Source organism: Xenopus tropicalis, chromosome 2 (genome assembly GCF_000004195.4).
Source record: "Xenopus tropicalis strain Nigerian chromosome 2, UCB_Xtro_10.0, whole genome shotgun sequence".
NCBI lineage: Eukaryota > Metazoa > Chordata > Amphibia > Anura > Pipidae > Xenopus > Xenopus tropicalis.
Window position 1 is genome coordinate 155,007,381 of NC_030678.2, and position 13,446 is coordinate 155,020,826.

Here is a 13,446-nt window from a genome sequence, read left to right on the forward strand (position 1 = left end):
TATTTGAAGCAGCACAGGGGATTTCTCACGGTGAGGGCAGTGAGGTTGGGGAATGCCCTTCCTAGTGATGCTGTAATGGCAGATTCTGTTAATGCCTATAAGAGGGGCCTGGATGAGTTCTTGAACAAGCATAGTATCCAAGGCTATTGTGATACTAATATCTACAGTTAATACTGATGTTGGTATATATGGTTTATGTATGTAAGTGTGTAGATAGGTTGGTATTGGTGTGAGCTGGGTTCACTTGGAAGGGTTGAACTTGATGGTCTTTTTTCAAAGCAATGTAACTTGGCACCTTGGGGCCAAGGTAGCAGCTTATTGACTTGTGTATATACCCTCCTGATGGTTTCGCCTGACAGAAATGTGGCTTAAAGTTGGTAATACACTGACTGTGCATATTAGAAAATCTCTTTGGACATGAAATGCATCAGACAGTAGATCTGCAGCAGCATGGGCCTCTGTTATTATACTCTCATTGGCCTGGGGATCCACTTGTTTAGTGAGGTCATACCATGGATTTCTTAAGCAACTTACACATGTGTATATTCATATAGCTTTTCTGTGCTCTTGTTTTTCAGTTGCCATCATGCTAACTCTGTTGTGCGTGGTTAGGAACCAAAGCTCTTTGGCAATCAGCTGTAACATCATAAAGGACTCCACACTAGCACAACCAGCAGCAATGGTAAGTATGAGCATATACTCCTGCTTTTATATATTTTTTTCACAAATCAAGCACTTTGCACTATATATTTTTGTCTCAAAGATGTATCATTAAAATGTCATATTCCATTGTTAGTATCCCAGTTAGGCTTTTTTTCCAAAATGATGTGGAAACTGTTGCATTATAATCTCATCAGGGAGGATTTGGGGTTATTTTATATGTAAGGACAACAGATATACTTTTTTTCCTCTAGGGTTCCTACAGGGACCAGCTGTCCACATATTGTGTGACTCATTTGGCCTCATTTTCTAATGAAGCCAGAACTTTTGAGGGGGGAATATACTTGGAACCAACATCTAGGCTGGAAAGTGGGGCTACTTGTTGCAACTTTTTTTCTCTTTATGATACTGTATTTAATGGCTACTTCATGGCTCACTGTAAATATTCACAATATCCACTCCGATACTTATTATCCAATTAGCCAGTTTCCAGATGGAAAGGACAGTTGCATAAAGTAGAACTAAACTTTAAAAAAATATGGCTAGAAATGGTATACTTTATTTTATATACTGAACTTTCAGTACCAGCCCACAGGTTCAGCAACCCTATAACAGTTATGATTCAGGCCTTCAAGTTGTCCACAGCAGCTCCGCATCTTGGATTTTGTTAGACCACCTTTGGGAGTCAGTGACACTGCACATGCTCAGTGTGCTCTGGGCTGCTGTTGAGAAGCGAAGCTTATGGGTTGTGGGACATCATCAAATACTAGCAAAAGGGGAGGTTACATCTGCAGGGAAAACTGATGCTACAAGGCTGTTTAGCAGTGAAGCACTTTAGCCCCTGCCGTGCAGGCTAAATGAATTGCTGCAGGTTTTTGTGCTCCAATATCAATTCCCATGAATACCGCTCTGCCTGCATTCATTAATGAGGCACAGCGGTTGGGCACTGTCCTTATATGCTTGCTACATATATAGAAGTGCTTTATATATAATTCCACATTTCCATTCTATAGGCACTACATGACACTTATTGCTGTAGTTCTCATAGATTTTTTTAAAATATAATCTATTTCCCATTCTGTTCATTTTTTTTACCATTAAATGTAGATTTCTAATATGAGAAAAGCAACTGACTTAGGCTGTTACTGGAACTCAGAAAATGTCACCAGAGCAAAACTGCCCGTGGAAGTAAATGTATTTGACTCTGTAACACTGGAAGTGACCCAGAATGTAAGTGGGATTGTATCTTGTGCCTGGGTTCTCCGAGACAACAGCGCGCCATGCAGAGTGTTACAGAATGGGAACAGCAGGTAAGGAGAGAAGTTCTTATATTGATCATATGAATCACTCTGTAATATAATATGTACACACAGGAGAACCTCCAGGGAAACAGTTATTAACATTCTCATTTTTGTGGTTTTAGAGGTTTGTTAAACCACAACTAAACCCATTTTCTCTAAAACTATGAATGTCTACACATTTATTAAAAGATCCGACTTGAAAAAGCATGAACGGAAAAAAAGAAAAAACCCGAAAACCGTGACTTTCCGTATTGTCGCACAAATGCATAAAAAGTGTCATAAAAACCCCAAAAACTTCTAAAACCACAAAGCATAGAAAGATCTTTCATTTGTAAAAACAAAACCTTCCATTGGCTTCTACAACTTTTAGATGGCGTATTTTTACTTTCGGATTTGTCACGGTTTTGTTGTATAATAAGTCTTTTTTTTCCACAGCAAAATTGTATTTTGCCGCAAAAAAATCTGAATTGTTAAAAAAAATAGAATGTTAGTAAATGTGTGAGTTAACTTTTAGTATGATGTAGAGAGTACTATTCTGAGTAAGTTTGCAATTGGTCTTCATTTTTTATAATTTGTTTTTAGTTATTTCATTTTCAGTTCAGGATTTCAACAGTTTGGAGTTTCAGAAGTTATTTGGTGCTAGGGTCCAAGTTACCTTAGCAACTAGGGAGTGGTTGGGATGAGAGGCTGGTATATAAATAGGAGAGGGGCTAAATAGAAAAAAGTTACAAAACGTAACAATAACAATAAAACGGCAGCCTCACAGAGCAATAGTTTTTTTTGGCTGCTGGGGTCAGTGACCCCCATTTAAAAGTTGGAAAGAGTTGCAAGAAGAAGGCAAATAATTAAAAAACCAACTGAAAAATCGCTTAGAAATGGCATTCTATAACATACTAAAAGTTAGCTTAGAGGTGAACCACCCCTTTAATATCACCACCTCAATCAAATACTATAATAAGCGCTCTGCAAATGAATTCTACATTATAGTACTTGTAGAACAATGATATAAACTGCTAACAGAACCAACATCAGCCATATAACCATATCATCAGTGTAACCCTTTCTTGGCACATTCACTTATATATGGGCTGTATTTTCAGGAGATGTGTGTTCTCAAAGAATATTGATACTGGGAACTGGGAACAGCGCAGTGCCTCCACCTAGTGGACACTGAGGAACACACCTCTAGGGGATTTCCACTAGGAAATAATCACACACAGGTTTGGCAGAAATGTTAAACTTTATATAACTGTTGGAGTTGGAAGTTAACACTTTATGTATAACTGATTTTCCTGCTCTGAGGAACCGATGTAGTTTATCCACAGCTGGCACAGACAGTCTCTATAGATGCCCAATCCCCACTTGGATCCGGATAAACCACAACCCTTAGGTTAGTTCAGTCCCTTCCCCAAGAGCTCTTTAGTCCCCCCAGGTAGCGCTACCTGCCCAGAGTACCTTCCCTTTATAAAGGTGGCTGCTCCCACATAGCAGGCAAATGAGCAATACCTGTTCACAGCAGGGGACACACACTAGAGACACCACAGAGGACTGATTCCTTCCTGGCAGCCCAGCAGACTTTTATTCTTTCAAGTCTAACACACAATATGGCTGCTCACACTGTATCTCTTTCAACTCTGGCAAACAACAGCAGGGGCTCCCTTTATAAGCTGCTGGGCCCGCCCCTAGATTTTTGGCTCCAAAGCTTAGGCACACCTCTCCCAGACGTGCACTGGGGCAGCCAGCCAACCGGATCCCTCCCCAGGCTGTAGCTAGGCTGGATGAGATCACAGACTGAGAAAGAGGGGACAGGGTTCTCTGATCCCCTACATTCTCCCCTTGGAAAAACCGGCAACGGCCTCGCTTGCCGTACCTCCTTACACTCAGAAACAGTACAACACTCCACAGGGTTCTCAACAGCGGTCTCCCTTTGACTCAACCCCTCATCTCCTTCAGGGGAGTCACTTTTAGATATGGAAGGCTCATAGTAGGATTTCTGTACTGTTGGGCCTTTGTAAGTCTTACAGTTCCGGGCCTGATGACCCATCACATGGCACTTGTAACATTTCCCTGGAAGTCTCTTACGCCGCCGGCGTACTTTACACAGTGCAGACTGGACCTGAACCTCATCAGGAACAGGGCAGTTTGGCTGTATGTGGCCTATCCTGCCACACCGGTAGCACGTTGGAGGTTTCCTCGTCTCAGTTGGGGTTTTGGCTCTCTCAGACAGTTGAGCTTTAAACGCTTCCAACTCTTTGCGAAGTCTCTTATTTTCCTCCAGCAGCTTTTCATTAGCAGGGGACTTCTCTGCATGCCCTAGGGTGGAACTCCTCCTCACCCTCACATAGGCATCAGCCTCCTCCCGCCGAACTCTCTCCATCAGAGCAACATAGCCAGGGGTTAGTGTATCCTGGTAGTAAGCTCTAATTGTCACGGCAACAGGGTCACTATTTAAAGTCCCTCTCCTCATTTGGCGAATCCTCAGGGAATCCATTTCAGAGCTTTGGATTACCCCACGACTCACCAGCAATCTCAGGCCTTGCTCCACCCGCACCAGATAGGCAGACAGGGCTTCCTTCTCTTTCTGGAAGGTAGAGTGGAAGTTGTGGAGCATCTCTGTAGTACTTGCTACAGGGCCAAACGTCACCTCTAGGACTTCTATCAGGTCGCCTGAAGTAGCATCAGGGTGACTAACTAGGTAGGATTTTACCACATCCACAGCAGGGCAGCGAAGGCTCTCAAGGATCTTCCTTCTCATGGTTGCCTCAGGGCCGGTCCAATCTCTCATGGACACCACAGTGGAGTCTCTCCAACTCTCAAATGAGTCCTCACCCGAGGGTACCGGATCTGCACCTGAAAACACTTTAAGTCTTTTAAAATTACCATTCCAGGCCAGCTGAGTCAGTTGGTCAGTCAGTAGTCCCAGCGCACTCACAATATCAGGGGTATCCAGCTGGCCTCCCGAGCTAGGCCGACTCCCCTTGGAGACCACGCTCTCACTGGATGGACATTGCTTTACTTGACTCTGTTCAGCTGGCGAATCAAACAGTCTCTTACTGGGCAGCACACCTCCCGGTGCTGTAACTGCAAACTGGGAAACAAGGGTGTCAACATGGGTAGTTAAATCATCTGCGTCATCAGACAGATCTGGCAGAACAACCTTCCATGGCCCTTCATCTCCCGCATCAATATCAGGGGGAACCCTCTCACGGTCTATCTCTCTGGGGCTGTCTATAAGGACATTCAGCAGAACCCCGGCAGAATCTCGCCGTGACGCAGCCACCCTTGGGCGGAAAAATATGGGCTCCCCATCAAGGATTTCATAAATAGAATCTTCCTTTACTCTTGGCATCATGGGCCCCACAACAGCAACCTTCCGGGGGTTAAGTCCCAAAGCATTGCACCACTGACGAACAGTTTGTGGGGTTTCATGTGCAGCCATGCTTTCATCCAACATTCCCAGCTTCCCAATAGACTCTCAGCAGTGCCTCCAAAATGTAACCCTTTCTTGGCACATTCACTTATATATGGGCTGTATTTTCAGGAGATGTGTGTTCTCAAAGAATATTGATACTGGGAACTGGGAACAGCGCAGTGCCTCCACCTAGTGGACACTGAGGAACACACCTCTAGGGGATTTCCACTAGGAAATAATCACACACAGGTTTGGCAGAAATGTTAAACTTTATATAACTGTTGGAGTTGGAAGTTAACACTTTATGTATAACTTATTTTCCTGCTCTGAGGAACCGATGTAGTTTATCCACAGCTGGCACAGACAGTCTCTATAGATGCCCAATCCCCACTTGGATCCGGATAAACCACAACCCTTAGGTTAGTTCAGTCCCTTCCCCAAGAGCTCTTTAGTCCCCCCAGGTAGCGCTACCTGCCCAGAGTACCTTCCCTTTATAAAGGTGGCTGCTCCCACATAGCAGGCAAATGAGCAATACCTGTTCACAGCAGGGGACACACACTAGAGACACCACAGAGGACTGATTCCTTCCTGGCAGCCCAGCAGACTTTTATTCTTTCAAGTCTAACACACAATATGGCTGCTCACACTGTATCTCTTTCAACTCTGGCAAACAACAGCAGGGGCTCCCTTTATAAGCTGCTGGGCCCGCCCCTAGATTTTTGGCTCCAAAGCTTAGGCACACCTCTCCCAGACGTGCACTGGGGCAGCCAGCCAACCGGATCCCTCCCCAGGCTGTAGCTAGGCTGGATGAGATCACAGACTGAGAAAGAGGGGACAGGGTTCTCTGATCCCCTACATCAGTATGTCCAATGTTCTAAACTAAATCCTTTTGCAATTACTGTGGATACTACTCATATGTGACAGATCAGTTTCCTATAGATATATATATATATATACAGTATATAGTTTCCAATATATAGAACATCTTCTCTTGAATATATACAGAGGAAATGTTCACTTTTTATGCACAACGTTGTATTTCTGCAGCCTCGTCGTTTCTTTGGAACTAGTAAGAATGTCAGAGAAAGACTCCGGGGAATATAAACTCCTCATTAACAATAACAATGTCAGCTACTCTGTGCATATTGAATTAAAGGTTAAAGGTAAGTAAGCCACCTAATTAAACATACTTTTTATCGCACTGCTATAATTAACTGCACCCAGGAATGAAATGCTTTCCTAGACAAGGGCATAATGAACCATTAGATCTTGCAGTCTTTGGTGCTGACACAGAAGTACCAGTCTGCCAGTACCTTTACTTTCCTCCCTTTCCCAGTGGCATTGCTAGGCACCACGAGCTGTGGCTGGCACTGAAAAAAAGGTAAAAACTGAAGAGAAATGGGGTCATTTACAAACTGTAACAAAGTGTGCAGACAAGGTTGTTTGGGACGTGTTTTTGCACTTTTGCATCCTGGGGGCATCCCCTTTGAATACAGTGTTGCCTATACTCAGCAGCATTATTCATATGGGGGGGGGGGGGCAGGCAGGGGAGGTATGTAGGTATTATTATTATTATCATCATTTATTTATATAGCGCCAACATATTCCGCAGCGCTGTACGATAAGTGGGTTTCATACATTGGACATACAGAGTAACATATAAAGCAATCAGTAACCGATACAAGAGGTGAAGAGGTATCCTCACTCTCTCCCTTACCCACCTCTTAACTTGTGTATCATTCAGGGGGTGATGGTAGTGCATTCACTCTACCTAACATTTTGGGGGGAATTTATCAACATTCAGATTTTCAGATTTTTTTAATTCAGAAATAAATCACCTTATATTTTGAATAAACGTGGAAAAAATACAAACTTGTTTTGAAACGGATTTATATATAAACTATATAATACTTGAGTTATTACCTTTGGATAATATCCACGGTTCCTTTGGGGGTTGATTAAGTCATTATTTCTGTGGGATCAGACCATGATTTTTTTCTGTTTTATTTCAGGCAAACCAAGGAAACCATTTTTCACAGAATCTCAGGGAACTGTGTGCTGCATATCTGATGGATACCCTGAACCCACTGTTTATTGGTTAATGCCCTCATCCCCCCACGGCAGGTATCATAAGATTTTCCTTGTCAAGTAGATCAGTGAGCTAGTATTTACTGTCTCATACATGTAAGCAAGCTGTGTTTAAGGGGAACTAAATTAAAACTATGGGGTAGATTTATTGAGTAGATTTATTACTGTTGCCTAAATTTTGCTCCAAGCCACATGAGCCTCTAGTAGGGTTGCCACCTGGCCTGTATTTTACTGGCCCAGCTGGTAAAACACCTGCCAAGGCCGGGACAGTATTATAAATGTACCTTCAATGTAGATGCCAATAAGTTGGACACCGGGCCCACAGTGGCACTGCTGCATTGAGAAACCCACCTCAGGTGGCAGCGACTGGCAGAATTGGACTGGGGTGCAGGGCCCACCAGGGCTTCCACACCCCCCAGGAGCCCCAACCCCCCCCCCCACAAGCATGCATACCTCATACTTACCACACCATGATCGGGGGAGGGAGGTCAGTGGTGGAGTGCCAGTACTTACCAGTGGGGATCGGGTCTGGGTCAGCAGGGCCTGGTTTGACCCTGGCTCCTAGCAAGTTACCAGGGTCAGTAAAAAGCCACTCTTAGTAACTTAAAGAGCCAAAACTCCAATTTTTAAATCAGAGTTTCTGGCCACCCACTACGCCCAATGGGTGGTGAATGGTATTTAATCTTGCTAGCACTGTGCACTGAGGAAATTACAGGTCTTGTGTATATGCATAAACGTGATAATAACACAAAGCATTGTTGTAACTGATGTCCGCAGGTATGAAATCAAGAATGGCACACACCAGTACAATGGCACCAACACTGATGGCAGTCACAGAGTAATGAATGAACTGGATTCTCGCTTTCTGCTGGAAGAATATATTTGGTGTTGTGCAACTAATGCCTTTGGCACAGAATGTACCCAAATGTATACATTAGGTAATAAGAACTGTCAGATATGTATGTTGTGTTCCATAAAATTCCTTGCTGCTTGTGTTGTGAATGGGCATAAAATAAATGTAATCATAATAATACAAGAACAAAATAATAGCCTCTGCCATTGCACTGTACTGCAAGTAATTCTTCTATATCAGGGGTCCCCAACCTTTTTTACCCGTGAGCCACATTCAAATGTAAAAAGACTTGGGGAGTAACATGAGCATAAAACATGTTCCTGGGGTGCCAAATAATGACTGTAATTGGCTATTTGGCAGCCCCTATATGGAATGGCAACCTACAGAAGACTCTGTTTGGCAGTACATCTGGTTTTTATGCAACCAAAACTTGCCCATAAGCTAGGAATTAAAAAAAGCACCTACTTTGAGGCCACTGGGAGCAACATCCAAGGGGTTGGAGAGCAACATGTCGCTCACGAGCCACTGGTTGGGGATCACTGTTCTATATCATTAATGCCAGTCATGTGAAACCCACTTTTCTTTATCTCTAGTATAATCATACAGGTATGGGACCTGTTATTATGAATGCTCGTGACCTGGATCTTCGTACCCTAAGTCTACTAAAAAAAGATCATTTAAACATTAAATAAACTCAGTAGGATATTTTTGGCTACAATAAGGATTAATTATATCTTACTTGGTATCACGTACAAGTCACGTATTACAGAGAAAAAACAAACATGTTTTAAAATGCTGAATTATTTGATTAAAATGAGCTCTGTAGGAGATGGCCTGAATTACAGATTTCCTGATAATGGATCCAAACTTTGTTTATAGTCTTTCTTAAGCAAGAGAACATTAACCTTTGGCTATCAAATCTATTCTCCAAAACAACAAACATTTTTGAATTAGGAATGCCTTTAATAAATCCCATGTTTTTAAAATCATTGTGTAAATAGGACCAATCAGTCGATGAAATAGTGGTGGGAAGTTCAGTTCAGAAGAGGCAGACAAAGCATAGGCAATATTTTACATTTTGTTACTGTACTCATAGAGTTTCTAATGATATCTATGGCTTATACAGACATGTTTACTTTCCCTTCTGGCAGACCTTAATTCTGAGAGAGACCTACCCAAAATATCTGTTACGGTTGGGGAGCCCTTTATTATAAGGTGTCGTGCTATACATGAATCCTTTAAATTTGGTGTAAAATGGTCCTCTAACAGTACAGATAAGGTAAGTGACCTGTAATTCTAGTTCTATTTATTATTATTAACACATACTGATTATACACAGTAGAGGGGTGTACACATCAAACAAACCGATTATACGCAAACACTGATACAGGAACCCTGCTCATTAGGGCCGTAGCAGACGGGGAGATTAGTCGCCGCGCAAAATGCCATCCCACCAGCTAGAATCTTAAACGGCAAATCGCTGCGGCGCGTATGCCATCCCACCAGCGATTTACATTCTAGCCGGGTGGGATGGTATTTCGGAGATTAGTCGCCCGCGAAAAGGGAGATTTGTCGCGGGCGACTAATCTCCTCGTTTGTCATTGCCCTTAGAGCTTGCAATTTAAGGCTAATGTCCCATGGAGAGATTAGTCGCTGCGATTTTTAAAAAGTTTTGTCTCTACATAGAGAGAACCGACGATACTCCGAATCACTATGAGACCTTTTTTCAAGCGATTTTACAAGAAAGCATTGTCATTCAAAACTATTGGAATCGCTGAAAGTAAAACCCACTGAGCAGGAAGTCGCTGCGATTCCCCCATTGCACTAAATGTCAATTTTAATTGTGGGTGGGGAATATGACACCTGAGGGCTGATTCACTAAGGTGCGTTAAAACGATCACTTTTTATAGCATGCGGTAAAAATTTTATCGTGTCTTATTTTTCGCATTATAACGCACGATTCACTAAAAGGATATTTGCATTAATTTACACGCGATGCTGTTTGCGTTATTTAAGTCGCGAAGACTATTTTCGTGCGGTATTTGATGCAACGCACGCTAATTAACGCAGCGCGCTACTTGTCGTCATATTAGCCATACACAGCATTACGTTCATAAAACTACTTTTTTTGAAAATGCCCATTTCCCTGCAAACTGGAGGCTGCATCACTCTAACACAGACTTGAATAAATCCCACTGCAAAGTCGATATTGTGTTGCCAAAAGCTCATGAACTGTACTTTTCTATAATTACCGCCTGCCCCAAGTAGGTGTTAATTTTTGCATAGACTAATGCGATATTTAGCGCATCTAAGTGTTTGTGAATCATGCGTTAGTATTATTTCTGCGCGCTAATTAACGCAATGCGGTAAAATTAATGCATGTGGTTGCGCGCTAATTAACCCACGTGATATGCGACTTAACGCATGCGATAATACTTTTTTCGTGTCTATTTTAACGCAAAAAAACATGCGATAAGCATTATCACACTTTAGTGAATCAACCCTCTGGATTTGTGGAAAATAGAATCGCTCCGTTGTTGAAATCTCTAGTAATTGTTTGCTAGTAAAAGACTTTGGAACTCGCTTTTTAAAAATCACAGCGACTAAATCTCACTGTGGGACATTAGCCTAAATGGAGACGGTGTATGTTTTACATTTAGCCTAATAAACACAGGCCAAGAATCAGCCCCTATGCTGGCATTAGCCTTTTCCTGTGCCTGCCTCCGGAGCGTTTGTGTTGGCCCCGGTGCAGGGACACGGAGCAGATTTTTGGTGCAAAAATACGATCTTTGACTGCTGCTGAGCTGATGTAATGGCTCAGGGTGCAAGCATTGGGAAAGGCTGATGCCAGGTTGGGGCTGATTCTTGGCCTGTGTTTATTTGTGAAATGGCAAAAATTTGCAAAATGCATTGAAGTCAATGGGCATCCCATCACTGATCAGCCTCATTTATACACTGCAACAAACAACAGGATTCCAAACTTAAGTCCTGGACCAGGACTTAAGCCAAGAAGCATTGTTGACTTTTGGACCTGGACCTGGATCAGCTTGGTGTTTCCTGGTTAACAGAAAAAGCAGTATTTTTGTTACATCATGTTAAATTTAAAGCAAAGGTGTCCTAGAGCCTTTAGGTATTAGTCAAGCAGAGAATCTTGCACTTGGCCCTACTTTACTTCTTAATTACTGTGGATCACCAACAGGTTACAGAGTCAGGCCCTTTATGTCCATGTACAAACCTGACTGGGGTGTTGGGTATATACTGTATATATGTATACACTGTATATACTGTATATATATATATATATATATATATATATATATATATATATACAGCAACAAGAGATCTTCTGCACTCTCCCATTATCAATTTATAGGACATTAAGACATTCTGTGAATTAAAGGAGAAGAAAAATGTTAGGCACCCCCAGTGACTGTAAGCACTTAGCTTTTACCCCGGGCTGGTTCCCCTGTTATGCGAAATCTCACCAGCCCGGGTACCTACGAGCGAGTGTTTCCTCTTCCTTCTGTCAGTAGAGTGAAAAGCCGAACAACTTTTTCACTCTACTGCGCATGCGTTTGCCCTGGGATTCAGACGAAAGAGGAAACACTCGCTCGCAGCTACACTGGGCTGGTGTGGTTTTATCACCAGCCCGGGGTAACAAGTAAGCATTTGCAATCACTGGGGGGGGTGCCTAACATTTGGCACCCCCCAGTGATTTTTACCTTTCCTTCTCTTTTAAGCTACCAGGCAATACCCTCCCCTTTAAGCAAAACAGGGATTGTTTGTCCATATATTGCAATATACTTCAAGCTGGCCAACTGCGTCAGTAATTCCCGGTCTGGTCAGTCCTACACTCACTTTTATCTGATTCATTAGGAATTCTACTGCTTCAATATACATTTAACAAAGGGACTGAGTTTTACCTGCAACTTATTTTCTTTCAAGGTTAAAACCCCCAAATAGTTGCCCTTTTATTGGCTCCACTGGGATCACCTGACTGTAGTTGGGAAGCGTGGGAGCTACAACATGAATCTTGCCAGTGCTAACTATAGCAAACAAGGGAAAGTCGTGCTCACCACTAAATTTTAAATTATTAGGAGGGAGTGCAATGAGGTTGTGACCACAAAATTCATACAGAGAGCAACAAGAGATCCTCTGCACTCACCCATTATCAATGTATATAGGACATTAAGACACTCTGTGCATTAAGCTACCAAGCAATGCCCTCCCATTAACCAAAACGGGGATTGTTTGTCCATATAATGTTTGGCCAGTCCTATATATATATATGCAGTATTTGTGATATTATTTAAGTGTATACTACTGTTTTTCCTTTTGACTGCCTGATTATGAGTCACTAAAATGTAATGCAGGGAGAGGAGGGAGGTTTCTATTAATCTATTTATTCATATATTGAATATAGCTGCACACCTTTGAAAAAACGTCATATGTTCGAAGCCCACAAGAGTCACGTATGGTCAGAGTCTTATTCGCAACATCTTCACAGATAAAGAAAGCAAACAGCGGCATTTATACCTGTTCCTCAACCCACCAACAAAGCAAGTCAGTCCAGGTTATCCTCTTAGGTACTGTTTCATTTTAGAGCTACATGTTTTTCCTTGCATTGCTGTCAGTTTCTCTATAACAAAGAAACGCCAAGTTGTTTTCCCCAATAGTTTTCTATCTGAATTTGCCAACCAAAGTAATAAGGAAATAGAAGATAAATGGGAATTGTAATATGTGTCGCTATTGGAAAAAACTGTCGCAATGGGACAAATGCAACAAATTTTGCGCTTGCACATTGTATGTCATAAAACTTCTTAATGAAAAAGTTGCTATTTTCTTCTGCACCTTCAAGCACACCTTTCGCAATGTAATAAATGTTTAGTGAAAAGTATTACATTGCGAGCAGCACTAAACATTCGCAAAAACGCCATTTTACACACTGCTTTCGATTTTAGTACAGACTTGACTGAGCAGGGTTTTGAATAACTGGTAAAGACCCTTAGGAGTGTATCATTAAGTATGTCACCAGGGTCGGACTGGGGGGTGAAGGGCCCACCAGGGCCCGCGCCATTGCCTCCCCCCCCGGAGGGGCCCCCCTAACCCCCCTCGCAGGGCCCCCCACCCGA

The 13,446-nt window shown here is 42.5% G+C and overlaps 1 protein-coding gene across 1 annotated transcript in view; it reads left to right on the top strand.

Moving 5' to 3' along the window:
* The first annotated feature begins 582 nt into the window (after nucleotides 1–582).
* flt3 (fms related tyrosine kinase 3) overlaps nucleotides 583–13,446 on the top strand; it is a 31,135-nt gene continuing 18,271 nt past the window's right edge. Inside the window, exons 1-7 of the mRNA XM_012957932.3 lie at nucleotides 583–682; nucleotides 1,768–1,970; nucleotides 6,421–6,536; nucleotides 7,386–7,497; nucleotides 8,239–8,399; nucleotides 9,466–9,593; nucleotides 12,738–12,900. Coding sequence (XP_012813386.2) covers nucleotides 587–682; nucleotides 1,768–1,970; nucleotides 6,421–6,536; nucleotides 7,386–7,497; nucleotides 8,239–8,399; nucleotides 9,466–9,593; nucleotides 12,738–12,900 — 979 coding nt within the window. The 5' untranslated portion in view covers nucleotides 583–586. The remainder of the gene's footprint in view (nucleotides 683–1,767; nucleotides 1,971–6,420; nucleotides 6,537–7,385; nucleotides 7,498–8,238; nucleotides 8,400–9,465; nucleotides 9,594–12,737; nucleotides 12,901–13,446) is intronic.